We start from the raw sequence: 15,735 nt of genomic DNA, 5'->3' as shown, positions 1-15,735 counted from the left end.
TCCTGCAGCCTTATGATTAGCTGAAAGAACAGCTTCTCCTGTATTTTATATGATTAAGATTTGTCTACAATTGGTTATATTAATACTAATACATGCCACTATCAAGCTCAGTATATCGTTAAAATGACAGGACAGTACATCCTACGTTCGTATTGTACATTTCAGAAAAATGTTTAGGTGCTCTGATTTCTTGAAGAAGGGATGACCAGTCCCTGCAAATGTATTTTCTACTCAAGAACATCCAAGTAGAATGATAGTTCTTACAATTAACATGCACGCAGATGAATTACCTACTTTTCTTCCTCCCTGATTCCCAGAATTACTGCAAATTTTTTTTCTTTTTGTATCTTGAGACCACTGAAGACAACTGATGAAATTTATCAGGTCCAGTAGTATTTGACCATACAAGTGATTTTAACTCTGCAGAGGCTTTGTAAACGCTTGAAGATTTCACTTTATGTCTTTCTGCTGCCCAAGCATCAGTCTTTGGACCCTATGAGTATTAATGCATTACAGGTTGCCAAGGCAGTGACAAATTCATGTGAAAAGAATACCTGTAATGAAGAGATTCAGAATTAAAAACAGAATACTTTACCACAAATACTTATTTGTGGATCTTTAATACCTTCTCCAGCACTCTTTACTAAATGTTGCTTTTTCTTGGATATAATCTCAATTTGTTCTGAACAGGAAGTATCCAGACACGAAAACAGAGCGTTTAATGTTTCACAAGGTACATCCCTTTATTATTGTAATCACAAAAACATGATTTTGTACAGGAATGTTTAAGTGAACATTAATCAATGCAATTAAATTTGTTTCATAAAGATCAGGTAAACATACTACAGAACATTGTATTGTAAAGAACAAAAATATCAGCTTTCTGGCCTTGCAGTGCACACTTCAGTGCAAGTATTAAGACACAATAGTGTTCAATTCAGCAATGTATTGCAGAACATCATGCCACAGTCCACTTCAAAGAGGGTCAGGACATGCAGCTTGTTAATAAAACGCTGTGGTATATAAAAAAAGCCACGTTAATTCATAAAATATATAGTGGTTTATTTGGATGATTTAAAGTGATTTCACTGTGGAATTTAGTTTAATCCAGGACAAATATTCAGAGTGTCTTGTCATTTGGAATATTCTTCTTTTAGGCAATGGCTTTGGCTTCAGGTAGGAATGCCTCCCAGTATTTTATTAGCTTGAAGAGAAGGGAAAAAATCACTCGTTAAGTACTAAATGCTGGAAAACACAACACATACCTACCTCCTCTTGAGATAAACTTGCTTCCCAGACAAAGTAAGAACACAGGTGCTTATTCATTCACGTTTTTAAATAGTGCAAGAAAAAACACAAGTAATAAATATACAAATCTGCTTAATATAGCTATAGGTATGTTACCACATGTTGAGCACAATGCTACAGAATACAATTATACAGAATTTTTATTAAAGCTCAATCTGCTATTCTTACTTCTAAGGATAATTTTTTTTTTTAATTAAACAAAGCTGGAGGGTTATATTCCTAGAATGAACAAAAGAAAGCATCTGGACACTTTTTGGGGAACAAGGCCTACTTCTTAGACACTGGAAACTGTTTTAATGCTTTATAATATTGAATAATATTATTTTATACTTTTTAAAAAAAGCAATAAACATTTAAGTATCAAAGTTTCTTCAGTAAGTGTAAGTACATACTGATTACAATTTACTCCAATCTGTAAGTGGAAATACTGCTTTGGTTTTGGAAGATTACAAGACCCTTTGCTTGCCCATATCCCCGAGAGAGCTCCTCCCTTGCTTCCCTGAATTACAGCTCTGCAAGGGAGTATAGCAATAGCTGGGAAACTGTGATCATCATGTCATTCTCCAATACAGTACAGACTAGCAGTTCTTTATATTTTGGAAATTGCTATATTTAAAGCCCGTTTTCTTCTAAATAACCTAGTATGGAATATATTAAATATTAACTTGTACAAAATTTAAAATTTATCTTACCTGCTGTTGTGTTTGCACTAACGACTCTAAGTACTCGATAATAACAGTTTTAAAGTCTTTCACTCGTTCCTTCTGTTAATAAATAAATTATGGCATATTAACCTCTTAACATTTTACTTGGAATGTCATATTCTCAAAAGTGAAACTGTCATTTAGTTGGACAAAATTATACATGCCTCAAATCTTCCCACTTCCTTGCGAATGGTTTTGGAGATCTGTTCAAAATCTTTTTCCCCTTGCTGAACTTTTGTCTCCCACTGGCAAAGGAAAGATATGCAGAGGTAAGAGTTTGTGTTGTTCATTCAGTTTTCCAGTAGCTGAACTTTCTTTGGCATATTAATAGTCTAAAAGTTCATATTGATGAACTAAAAGGACTTGTTTGATTTTCTTTTGCATACTTAAGAGAAAGCCTTACAATAATTTCAAATTTACATAAGAGGATGTTACAACAACAGTATCTTTAAGTAATGCTATCTGTAGATAAAATGTAAAAATATCTTAGTATGGCTATTAAGAACACTTAACATTTTAAAAATATTCTTTAGAAAAGAAAATGGATATCTAAGGCTTTACTTGCTATTCCTCTTACAAATATATAAAAAGAATCTAAACCTGTCCAATCCAGCATGGAACAGTCTCAAAGGTTAGTTCCCTGTACTTTCCTGATTCCAGAAGAGATGATTAAATCTTCATGTTTGCCTACGAGCAAGTATATGATTATCCCTGTCACATTTTTGTTGAAAAGCTACTGAGGATGTGTTTATTTGCTTTCCAAACAGAAAGGAAGCTGAAGCACAAGCCTTCTTGTGGAAGCTGCTTTCATAGAAAGCAGGAATAGAAATGTTATTGCAGGTAAGAAGATCACTAGAGGAAAATAGAGAGGAAGAAACATTTCTTATGGGATTTTGCCATATTGGGAGCATGGCATTTATGTAACAGTACCTGACACTAGGCTGCATCTCCATTTCTGTGAAAAGACATGCAGCTAGACAAGAAGAGATCATCATCACCTACATTAACCTGTAACTGCTTTTACACAACGATTACATTGTTAAGTTTAAGCTATCTGTGTAGATACAGTGTGAGCCTCACACTGCAGACACATGCAGGCTAGCGGTTATTTAAAATGCAACTGTATCTGTTAATCGCAAGATATTACCTGAGTCATGGGAATATATTCAGTAATATTTATCTTCCTCAGAAAGAGGCAGCAGGGAAGCAACATGCGTCAATGTAGCATAATCCTGTTAGCAATCCAGCGGTGCTACTTATTTACAAAAAATCATTTGGTGATGCAGTGTCAAGTTACTATTGGGATATGACATAAACATCATCTACGTTCCAATAAACATCTCCATGTTTTTATTTTTAGTTTATATTTATTCAGAGCCCCCTTATTGCCTTTTTAGATGTACATAATTAAGCAGTAAGTCATAATAGGATGTCCTTCATGGAAGAATAGCCTAAAGAGATAACTCAAACAATATAAAACACAGTTAAGGAAAGGCAGATTAAGACTACCTGTACCCTCCTACCACACCAACTAGAAGTGGCTGAGACTTCTGTGAAAGCCTCTACAGGCCTAATGAATCCAACAACATTCCAGTTTCATCATGCCCAAATGCCAGGTTTTATGTGAACTATCACAGGATAACAGGCCTAATGAATCCAACAACATTCCAGTTTCATCATGCCCAAATGCCAGGTTTTATGTGAACTATCACAGGATAACAGTTTACCATCCTACAATATCTGACAAGAAAAAGTTTCTCATTCAATAAGGTATTTCTAGGACTGTTCTTTGCCCTTTTATCCATGAAAAAAACAACTGAGTCATGGATGATGCTCAAGCTGCGTAGGCTTCCACCTTGCAATTTCTCTGCCAGAAGGTCCACTATTACAGAATTCAGCAACTCTAAACACATTTCAATGGCAGCAAGAACTTTCACCTGACACATTTGAATTGGGGATTCACTAAAAGCCTTCTCTAATCATCCAATAAAATAGGAAAAATAAGTTCTTAGGAAAAATTATAATTAATTATTTTAATATTGGAACTGGGAAAGGATCACTATATCCTACTACTTCCAATAATCAGGAAATGCACTGTGAATGGATGGGTAACATCAAAAGAGGCAACCAGCAAGAATGTGGTCACACAGGAGTGATACTAAGTTTTCTCAATAAGCAAAGGCCTTTTTTAAGAAAAAGAAAGTCAAGTTAATGAGTAACTTCACTACTGTATGTGAAATATATTGAAGGGCAAAAAGAACAAAGGAGCATGTGGTTAGTGACCAATGAGGAAGCCAAACAAAGCAACTGTGTAAGAGAGCTTGAAATCTGCAATAATGTTCTTCTGTTATTTAATAGAGAGTACTGGAGCATAATTAGAACACATTAGTGTTAAATAATTAAGTTGTCCTACCTCCTCAATTTCCTTAGTGAAGCATGACAGAAAAAGTGTATAAATTATGACACTTCAACATGTTAGATTTATTTTTACTGAAATTACACCATATATACATGCATATATATATATGGGTAGATATGCTGCACAATTAAGCAAAACATGGGAACAGTTCCCTATTAGTTGCCTTTGCTAGACTTAGCCAAGTCATCTTAGCATTAGAAATAGAAATGCTCCGCTGCCTATCCAAGCGATCTGTTAAAAGTTAAAAGCATTACCTTTTACGTATTCCCCTCCTCCCATCTCCCAGACTCCATAGATACAGTATTAGCTGCCTTACAGATCTTACAATGAGTAACAATTGCACATACTTGGAATTTAAATAAATTCCTTTTAACAATTTCAGTAAATATGGAAAATGGCAAATAAGTAAGTGATTTGTAAATAAAAATGGTATAAAGCAGCATTAATGCAGAATGAATGAGCTAATGCAGCATGTCCGACCTCCAACATAGTGTTTGATAACATTACCTCTTTTATCTCATCTTTAGCTTGCTGCAATTTATCAGGTTTGTTGGCAAGTTGGAGCTTTGCTTCAGCTTCACGTTTTTTTTGTAAAGTGACCTGAGCATCTTGCCACTTCTGCCAGCATTTCATTCGATGGTCGAACACACCCTATAAGAACAGATAAATTTATTAAACAACTGGAATTGTAAGAGCTATCTAGATTCCCAGTAGGAAAAAGTAATTCTGAATAGAGCTGGAGACTAGTTCAGTTGGTTAGAGCATGGTGCTAATAACGCCAAGGTTGCAGGTTCCAACTCTGTATGGGCCATTTACTTAGGAGTCAGACTTATGATCCTTGTGGGTCTCTTCTCACTCAGCAAATTCTCTTTGATTCTGTGTGAAGTACACTTAAAAAAACCTAGCGTGTCTCCTGTTATTTCATTTGACAGCACGCTTGCACAGCTCAATACCTTCCACAAATAACAGTATTTAAGAGGAATCCTTTTCAAAGCAGATACTTTAGTGCCCCAAAACATTTTATGTGCCTCATTCCATTAAAACACTACCAAAACAACCACTAAAAAGTGCTCTATTATGCAGACAATTCTCTACATGCAGATTCTAGCAAACTTTTATGCATACAGATTACATGCATATTCAGCAACACATTTTTGTTAGCAATGGACTACAGTAGCAGAATTAAAACAAAAATATCAAAAAAAAAGAAAAAAAAATGAAAAAAGAAATAAAGTAAAAAAGAAAAATATGTACTCCCAATAGCCTGGCAAGTTCAAGGATATTTCCGTAAAGAATTCACAGACACCCCTTCCTATGTCAAAACCTAATTATGCTGTGAAGCATAGCTTACATCTAAATTGAATATTTTCTTTAATGAGATGCAGATCCACAAATTGCATTTTTTTCTTATTTACAGAAACTATCGGCTATCTACCAAATACAGCTGAATTATGTTATTAAAAATTTATGAGCATAGTGTAACAATAATCTGAAAGAAGCTGGTACAGTATGCTAAACACAGTATAGTTCAGTGTCCCCAAATAATGTATACAATTGGTACTGCTCAAAGTAGATTTTCCTTTTCTTGGGACCTTACTACTCCATTCACATTTTCGATCACAACTATTTTTATCACTGGAATAGCTGATCATGAATGCATTCATTTTACTCAGCTACAACTTCAGGCAAAAAACTTAACTGTCTTGACTCCGTAATAACATGCAAATGCACACATTCATTTACCCTGAATCTACAAGTTGAGAATGTGACTTCAAAGACAAAATCAGTATTTTTCCTAGTAGTACTCACTTTTACTGCAGCAATCAGACGAATGTAATCCCCAAGAAGCTCTGAGAACACATAGAAATCAGCAAAAGCTTGTTCTTGATGCAATTGATCTATCTTCTCCTCAACCTCTGCAAGCTGAGACAAAGCTCTAGATAGGGCAGTGTGATCCTCAGAGTTACCTAACATGGCAGCACTTTTAGCAAAGGCAGCTGTGTTGGCTGAAAGCTCTGAAACACAGGAGTAATGTTCAGTACAACGTAGTTAATTTGTTATATTACTCTGTGGCATAGATCAGTGGAACAGAGACCTCTATTTCAACCCTAACTTCACCAACGGAAAAACAAAAGCTAAAGATCATGATAAAATACACAAGGAGAGCACAATGAACCACATTTAGGAGAAAGACTCCTATGCAAAAAACTCTTGATCAGTAAATGTTTTGCTGAGTCTGTTAATGTCATGCTTAATCTGTCAAGCAAAAGACATGGAAAAAAATGTCACTTCAATATTATCCAACTGCCTAGCTCAGAGAAAATTCAAGCCCACAAAAAAAAAAAAACCAAGTCACCCACAGGGCTAATTCAGAACAATTTTAACAGGTTTACAGCACAGTTGTTCCATTAAGTTCAGAGAGAAAAAAAAAACCCAACTCTTTCACAAAACCACCATTCCCATGAGTGGAATTTATTTCTGTTGGAAGGTTTTATTGATTGTTAAGTAACTTCTACTGTGCATACTGTAATGTATTGCCACATCTGCCATGCTTTAGAATAAAAAACAAACAATCCTCACATATCAGCATCTGTGGAGGTAGTTTTGAGCTTATTTATTAACAAATACTGGCACAATTGTCTCATCAAATCCTATGTAAGTAATCCCGTACAAAGTTAAGTTCTATGAAGGACCTTTGAAAAAATGTTTAGTCCAAATTACTTCAGGATTAAAAATGCAGGTTTGTTTGCAGCTCTGCTACTCCTGCAGAATCATCAGAACACCAGAAGTGATTGCAGAAGGAAAACGTCTTCAGATATTTGAAACCTTTACAACTGAAACACAACTCTTAAAGAAACCAATCAACACTTCAAATTTATAATCAGGTGTCAAATCAACAGTAAACCAAGATTTCCATTTTCCACTACTTCTTAAATACTTCTTAGCCTCGAGGACAGCTGGCTAAAGATTTTTTTACTAGAGAGAGCAATGTGTGCTTAGAATTATGAGAAAGCAACTTATGACATTTTCATGTACCTTTGAAAGAGCTCAAAGGTGACACCATATTTTAACATAATACAACAGCGTCAGAAAGCACACTCATGGTCTTCCTTGAATTATAAATCAATATTGTGGGGTTTGGGGTTTTTTTTGGGGGGGGGCTTGGGGGCTTTTTTAAATCATCTGATAGAAATCCATCTTTGACAAAAAAAGCAGCACAAGCTGCTTATGAACTTATAGGCTTTGCTTCTCTCTAAAATAAGTAAACAAAAAGCTGATACTCTGTGACTACTTATCTTCCCAGGAAAATTTACTTTAACAGTAGCTTGATGATATACCCTTATGTGGGACCAAAATAAGAATAGCAATAAGAGCTTAAACTCAGTTAACAGAGCAATACTGAACCAAGAGAGGTTTAAATAGATTTATGCAGCCACTTTTTGTTCAGAAAGAAATTACTCTTGCCATGAGACCTAAATTTACGGATGTCTACTGTAGTGGAATCACCTGGTACAGGTGTGGTATTGAAAGGGTGCAATGGAAAAAAAATATGCTAAATCGATAAAATAACTCTAACAATGACAGATATTCTGGTTAAATTTAAGATTAAAAAGATATTAAAAAAGTATTAGAGCGGTTTAAAATAAAAGGTACAAATAGAAGATCTGTGCATTAAAATATATTGCATATCTCTATTAATTAGTTAAGAGCTCTCACGTGCTAAGCTCTTGTTTCATCATCATTTCCTAAAGTTCACGCAGTCACATAAAAGTTAGGTTACCTTTTCTGTGGCAGACTAATGCTTCAACACTGGCATGAAGTTTCCTAAGTTGCTGATCCAGATTCTCAAATTGCTGCTGTTTTTCTTCAAACCACTGACAAAAGATGAAAGAGTCAAGCATTACAAATTAGATTACCAACAACATTTCTGGTTCTAAGGAAGCAAATTATCCAAGTACTGCCAGGGTGGTCTACTTATACAGCTAAGAATTCAAGCCAATAAGCAAATTAATAACCCATTTTCCACTTCTACAGCTTTAAAATGCAATTGTTGAGGCTCATTAATTCGTCTCATTATTCAAGCCGAAAAATCAGCTCTTACTGCATCCGATTCATTCATCTTGATTGTCATTTTGTTGACAGCGTCGGCAGCCTTGTTCACCATCCTCAATATTCCTGCTCCACTCAGAGCCTGGGTGTTAACCGCTCTCGGCAGCTGGAATTGAATGACAAATAAGGGCAAACAGACTGGTTAAAAGGATGGAGGTTTAACTGGGCACAAGGGGGAAAGAAAAGGATATAGTGTTTTCTTTGCTCCTATGTGTTTCAATATAGTGGAATCTAATTCCTCAGATTTACTACTTTTACATTCTCAAGAGGAAAACTTAAAAATATAGACTATTTACTTTTCTTCTACAACTTTACATTTAAATGGAACAAACAACCCACTTGTCCAAAGCTGTTATGAACTAGCCAGGTGTCCTAACTAGCCACCTCTACACTACAAAGAACAAACTGCCACTACAGGAAAAAAAAAACTTAGATTTACAACAAATTAGAAAAAAGAAATTCTGTAAAACATTTATCTGTAATGCAAGACATGCACTATGTGCTGATTATAAAAGGTTGATGACTTTTTGCTTTTCAGTATAGAGTGGATTTCAAAACCTACCTCAAGTGTCTCATGAGAACTGTGTTATCTGCATAGGTACTGAGAAATCCTTAGAGGTAAGTTAACAAACTTTAAACTTAACTGATATTCTTACTCAGGCTAGATTGAATATGCCATATGCCGTACAAGGTGGCCCCCCTTATCAGACCATCTACCCCTTATATGATGTTTTGTCCATCAGGAGCATTGACAAACCCACTGTAAGTTATCTATTGATGCTTTTATCAGCAGTGAGGCCTCTGTGACTTATTAGTATAACTAAGATACTGATATTAGCCAAAAGACAGTTCAGTATTACAGTGAAACCACTATGAATATTTATAAAGAGATATCATGTATCTTTAACAATATACTTAATATTGTGAAAAGTGCCAGATTGATAGTACAGAGGACTGAAGTCCTCTATTCACAAAACACCCAGCCTGGCCAGCAGCATTGCTAGCATTTTCACATTATCCCACCAATACAGCTCACATTGAACTCCTGGGGGCAAGAGAGCTGCTTCCAAGCCAGCTTAATTCTTGATCTTAATTAACAATCAGTAACATCAATTATAGACTTCCACCATGTATGACAAGTTTCACTCAGAACAGGACAGACCAACTCACTTGAAAAGTCACTGTACAGCAAATAGCTTTTTGTCACTACTGCTTAGTTCTATGAGAGCCAGAGGCACACCATTATTTAAGTAGGTTACTATATCTAGAAACAAATAGGAGAAGTTAAAAGAACTGAAATACCTCAGAACTTTCCAAGAACTGTCTTAAATCTGGATCCTGTAGCAAGGTTGGGTGCTTTACTGTTCGTTGTAGATACCTATGATTTTAAAAATTAAAATATCAGATAACAAAACAAATATAATGTGTGTGACTGAAAATAATACAGTGCCACGCACTCCATACCACAGCATAACATACTAAAGGTCAAGCATTGCCTTTAAACCAAAAAGTCCTTAACGTGGGACCTACCATAACTGTATGTTGCACAGCGGTAAAATATTATACTTAATACTTTCAACAGCTGAATAAAAATCTCCTCCTTTAATAACATCCAATTTACACCAGAAAAAAAAATGTACAGTGCAGTGGACAGGCCTTTTTTGTTACAGGTAATTCTGGTATTTAAAGGAAGTCTTGGACAAGTGACTTGATTATGATCCAGGTATGAACTACTTATATGCTGGATAGACTATAGTCATCAACACATTTAGTTCTAAAGGACTGATGCACACACATAGAAAAGTAAAAATCAATGCAACTCCTCGGAGTGGGTTTTTTGCATTGCTGCTTAGATACAAAGTGTAATTTGTTATCTATCCTCCATTAGGTATGACCACGAGATCCTTATTTTTCTTCCTATAGAAGCTAAGGATTGCAGTGCAACTATTTTACACACTAGATTGCTCAGCTTTTCTTTCCCTGTTCTATACTCAGCATCAAGTACAAGTACAAGTTAACGTGGCAGTATACCAGGGACAGGACCTTTCCATGATGAAGATACTTGAACAGTATCAGCTGTATGCCAGCACTGGGTGACAGACATCTTAGGCCAAAACATATCTCTTAGGCCAAAATCCAGCTAGTCACATCAGTCATCAATATATGTAATCAGGAGGCCATTTGACTTTCAAGTGACCCTTTCACTCATCTCCCTGCCCAACAGTTGGTTTGCTATAGAACAGATATGCTGCTGTAAGTGCCTTAATTCCTTCAACCACAAACATCTAAATAAGCTGATAAAGATAGTTTTACTTACTGAATCTGTACAATCTTAAGTTGAAACAAGTTATCCATAATCTTTTCTACCAATAAGCCTACATTTCCTGTTATTAATGGGGATTATTCAATTTCTACACAAAAAATTCGACAACTGTATACAGCCTCCAGAATTCATCTAAGTACAGATGGCCCATGTTTCAATTACAGAGCCTACGTAGTACACTACAAGTAATTCTGAGCCTAAATAAATTTTACTTAGATACAAACATTACCTTTCTAGAGCGGCTCTTCTTTTCTCTACAAATTCAGTAGATGAAGAATCTTCTTTGCCTACTTTAACCTTGGTCATGCCTTGAAGAAAATGGCATCATATTGATTTTAATTAAATCATTAACATAAGTGATGTGATTAGAAGATAAAGCTCACCTAAGTTTACATATTTAATTCAAATTACAATGAAAAACACTACATAGGAACAGAAAAAACCCAAAATATCAACACTTCATGTTACATGGTTTTGTGCAAGCAGCTCTGTGAAATATGTAATTTCATGTAAATTATTAATTGTCACTAATAGTTGTGAAAAACTAGGTTAATTGCATTTAAGAAGACAATTTAAATGCCAATCAGAGTCTAACTGGTAACTCATGTTCTGAAGAAGAAAACAGTTAACCATATAAAGCAGAATAGAAAAATAAATCTTGGGTTGTAAGCCTATTCATTGGTAAGCTTATGACCAATATTTTCATTCTACTATTTTTCCAAGTTCTAAAATTAGTAATTTTTCAGTCAACTCAGGCAAGCGAACAAGTTCTGAAAATTCTAAACAACTACAAACTGAATGAAGAATGAATCAGCAGAATAAAATGTATGCAGTTTTACAGTGCTTCCTCTGACCAAGACGAGAATGGCCAAAAAACTACGATGGGGAGCCAGCTATTGATGTGTCATGGTATGGGAAATACACTCAATCTCAGCATCAGAAGAACTCTGAAACTGTCAGACTGAGGTCACTATTTTCATGCTAAAGACCTAAAGAGAGTTTAGCAACCTGAGTCCTATTAAAAACACCATGAAACACTGGAGATTCATAATTATTCTTATTTCCTAAAACACAGTATTTTATGATAGTCCGGACATCTTATTACTAGCTGTAGTGTATTTCTGACCTGTTAGTTTTGTGCTTCTCACACTAAAAGGTCTACATCTGAGATTCTGAATATGTACTCTTGTGACCTGCCAGGTCAACAGCTCCCAGTGTTGTTCCTTGTCCCATCTCCCTTCTGGCTTTACAAGCTTCGCACAGTAACCCACAGAAGGGACAAAGAGCATCCTTACAGAAACAAGGAAGAACCCTTAAGCTCTCTGTGGAGCCTTAGCTTTTCCTTTCTCTGCAACACAATGAAAATAAATCTGATAGGCATTTTTTTCAAAGGTATACTAAACAGTGTAATGTAACTGTAAATCCACAAATTTATCTGTAAAATCAAGTATGTCTTAAAGTAGAAGGATTAAAGTATTCAAACAAAGTTGAGGTAATTCACATACCTCACCTTTTTGCATTAGAGTATTACTATACATTAATATTTCACTGCGGAAAGCAAGAAATTCTGTGTTTAATACAAAAGATCCTTCACCTTTGAAGTTCGAACAGAAGTTCATAGGGAAAAAAATAAATATGTAATCAAACAACAGGTATAAGGAACCCTTAATCTGTGATATTGACAGTTCATGCCAGGTTTCTTTCTCCGTTAACATAAGCATATTTAAATGCAAGTGTAAAGGTTGATTCTCAAGCCCAAGCACCCATGTAAATCCTTCACAGAAAAGATCCATGATTTAACAGATTACTTTCTATAAAAAAGAAAAAAACGTGACTTTCACACATGCATATGTAAGTAATGAAGCGGTTTGGATGAATGCCCAACTCTAACTCACCACTGACTCATTTTTATCCTTTGTTCCACAGTCACTTGAAAATAGCTAAGATCTAAAATTCCAGCCCCTCCCACTCATCACCAAAATAAAGTTGGAGCTTAAAACTCCATGTGTTATCAACATTGTGACAGAATGAACAGACTAAGGACTTTTGTACAATAGGCACTGCATAACACTGAATGTACGCCATTATGTATTAAGACTTTAAAAATAAGCACGTGTGATGTAAACACTATATATCAACTTTCAGCTGCTTTGTCAGCTCCCTGCTTAAAGATGAGTTATTTTAAAAGGCTCTAGAATCAATCCCTTCTTTTCTCCAGAGTTACAGAATCACGGAATTCTTAGGTTGGAAGGGACCTCTTGAGATCATCTAGTGCAATCCTGCTGCCAAGGCGGGGTCACCTAGAGCATGTTACACAGGAACATGTCCAGGTGGGTTTTGAATGTCTTCAGAGAGGGAAACTCCATGATCTCCCTGGGCAGCCTGTTCCAGTGCTTAGAAATGTATTGACTACATGCTTTTGAACAGAACCAACTAAGACCCATGCAGTGAAGTTCAACTTTAAAGAGAGAGTCTCATGCTCCTTTGAAATGTCCTACAGAATCTGTGAGTTTTCCCAAACTACTTGTAGCTTAAAAAAGTCTCTATACAAGGATTTGAAGCAGCAGCCAGTACTTGCTTACACGGCAGTAAGTCGAACCTTTTTACAGACTTCCAGGCGTATCACTTTTAATGCTGGTTTTGTTCAAGTAGTACCTGAAATCCAGTCTAAGCTTTGTCTTACAGGTGATTCTGACTGTGATGCAAGCTCTACGTTTTCATGTAAATGCACGCTGTCATAAATGCCTTAAATGTTGCATCATCCAAAGGATGTGACCAAAAACCTCACTCCATCTTTAAAAGACCTGTTTGCATTTGGAGTTAAACTTATTTTTGTTATATGAAAAACTGGTTATTACAGAATCACATATTTCTTTCAAGAACTACCAAAAATTCAGGTAAAATTTTCAGTCTCACAGACTTCAAAATGCAGTCCACGGAAGTGTCCATAAAATGTTTTCTCACAGAAGTAAAATCCTTAATTTCCTAAGCCTTCTGCTGCCTACATCTACTCAGTCTGCCTACTGCTGCTTATGTGAAAAGCTGCTGCTCTGGTTAGCTTTACAGACTAAACTACTGAAAAAGAAGTCTTGCTATTCTCTACATATCAAACAACATTCTAGAGTCAAATCACCTATTTATGAGTAACGCAAAATATTTCAACAGGTTTTACTTTTTTAAATGCTTAGTTATTTTGGAAGAACTTCTACTACTTATAGATCATAAAACTGAAGTTGTTTTAATGCATTAATTAATGAGAGGTTTTGCATTCACCATGATAAAAAGAAACAGACAGTATTAGAAGGTGGAATATGTATGAGCTCTTTATGCTGCAGGCAATTGATAACAGCTCAGGCTAAAAATAAATTTTTTAACATCTTTGTTTCGATAGACTAATCAGCTTTTGAAGGGCAACAGCAAAGAAAGAATCATAGATAAGAAATTCAAGGCCATGTAGTAAGACATATGTCCTTCTTATTATCAACACTGGTCTGAGTTAGGAAGAGGCCATTACATATCTTTCCAATTTAACCTGAACTGTTTAAAAATACAGAGCATGAAGAACATTTGGACCACCTGAGCATCACTAAGCAGTATTTGTCCAGTAAAGTAATTTGAATTACAATACTTAAGTGTCACCTTACAGGAACTGCACTTACCTACAATACTTTTTTCTGGAGCTGGAGGCACAATATAACCAATATGCATGTACTTCGTTGCTAATTTGCTGTGCAAGCCAAGAAAATCACTGAATCTTCTTTTAACAGAGAACTCATTTTTGTGGAACATTGATAGTGATGTCTTAAAAAAAAAAAATTGTTATGAATTACTGATCCATTTTAGCTATGACACAAAGTTATCTACAAGTATTTGTTGCACTAGTTACCTTTGTTGTTACTCTGTATGCCATATAAGCATTCATGCCATCTCCTGTAAGAAAATGAAGATACTTATGCCAGGGCAAGGTATGGTTATCCCGCCATACACTTTTTATTCCAAAATATACATTAAATAGTTTTCCATTTAGATAGCAAAAACTGCCAAAAGACAAGTGAAGAAGTCATGCGGAAATTTAAGAATAGTCTTCAGAGAATAAGACAGTCTGAAATGCTAGGCTCAAGGAACTTACCAACTTTCTCTGGGTCTGATACATTGATTTCTATATCAAACAAATCTCCATTTGCTTCCTCTTCAATCTAGGAAAAAGATTTGCCACATTTAGAAAGGTAACATGCACTCATCTTATATACATGGTTACAAGGATAAGAGTATATAGGAAGGAGGAGAAAAAGTTGGTATGTTTGTATAATTAAAAAACACTTCCAGTGTCCAACGTTACCATAATTTCTAACACCGACTGTGACTGCAACTAAGTTCATGTGGTGAACTTGGCAGTGCCAGGTTTACAGTTGGACTCAGTGATTTCAAAGGTCTTTTCCAATCTAAATGGTTCTACAATTTTAGTTTTAAGGCCTCGTAAAAAAGCTCTTAGTATGGCAGACTCAGAAGTTGCTGGTCTAAAAAATTTTAGTAAATATTTAACTTAGGGGTATGTTCATTGTATGACCTACAATGATACTGTGGTTCACAACCACTCTCATTTGCAGTATTTCTATGTGCCTCTAATCTAAGGACAAGCATTCCTTTTCATTAATGGTATCTGCAGCAGAAGAGCTTCGGAAGGGAAATGCAACAGATCAAAATTTTTCTGATACTTGTCTGAGTTCTAATCTCCCAGAATGTCATAATCTTTCATGTAATATATATATTTGATAAAAATGAGAGATCTTAAGAAAAACCATGGCAGAAGGGACAATTACTAGGGCTGAAGGGGGCAAAATCAGAATCAAATGCCATCCTGTGATATCCGA

The 15,735-nt window shown here is 35.4% G+C and overlaps 1 protein-coding gene across 2 annotated transcripts in view; it reads right to left on the bottom strand.

Annotated features, from left to right (window-relative positions):
* Positions 1–717: 717 nt before the first annotated feature.
* SNX2 (sorting nexin 2) overlaps positions 718–15,735 on the bottom strand; it is a 32,640-nt gene continuing 17,622 nt past the window's right edge. The window contains exons 4-16 of one of the 2 annotated variants that reach the window (XM_027710267.2): positions 14,994–15,060; positions 14,751–14,794; positions 14,524–14,665; positions 11,094–11,172; positions 9,844–9,919; positions 8,534–8,647; positions 8,213–8,306; positions 6,241–6,446; positions 4,939–5,082; positions 4,426–4,437; positions 2,177–2,257; positions 2,001–2,072; positions 718–1,204 (exon numbers count right to left, since the gene is read on the bottom strand). In XM_027710267.2, coding sequence (XP_027566068.1) covers positions 1,154–1,204; positions 2,001–2,072; positions 2,177–2,257; positions 4,426–4,437; positions 4,939–5,082; positions 6,241–6,446; positions 8,213–8,306; positions 8,534–8,647; positions 9,844–9,919; positions 11,094–11,172; positions 14,524–14,665; positions 14,751–14,794; positions 14,994–15,060 — 1,182 coding nt within the window. In that variant the 3' untranslated portion in view covers positions 718–1,153. The remainder of the gene's footprint in view (positions 1,205–2,000; positions 2,073–2,176; positions 2,258–4,425; positions 4,438–4,938; positions 5,083–6,240; positions 6,447–8,212; positions 8,307–8,533; positions 8,648–9,843; positions 9,920–11,093; positions 11,173–14,523; positions 14,666–14,750; positions 14,795–14,993; positions 15,061–15,735) is intronic. The other variant, XM_027710268.2, reaches the window with a different exon arrangement.

The sequence above is a fragment of the Pipra filicauda genome, unplaced genomic scaffold, assembly GCF_003945595.2.
Source record: "Pipra filicauda isolate LSUMZ 115617 unplaced genomic scaffold, ASM394559v2 scaffold29_size4552773_pilon, whole genome shotgun sequence".
NCBI classification, from domain to species: Eukaryota; Metazoa; Chordata; class Aves; order Passeriformes; family Pipridae; genus Pipra; species Pipra filicauda.
Note: the sequence above shows the minus strand (reverse complement) of the source record. Positions and strands in the feature narration are given on the sequence as shown.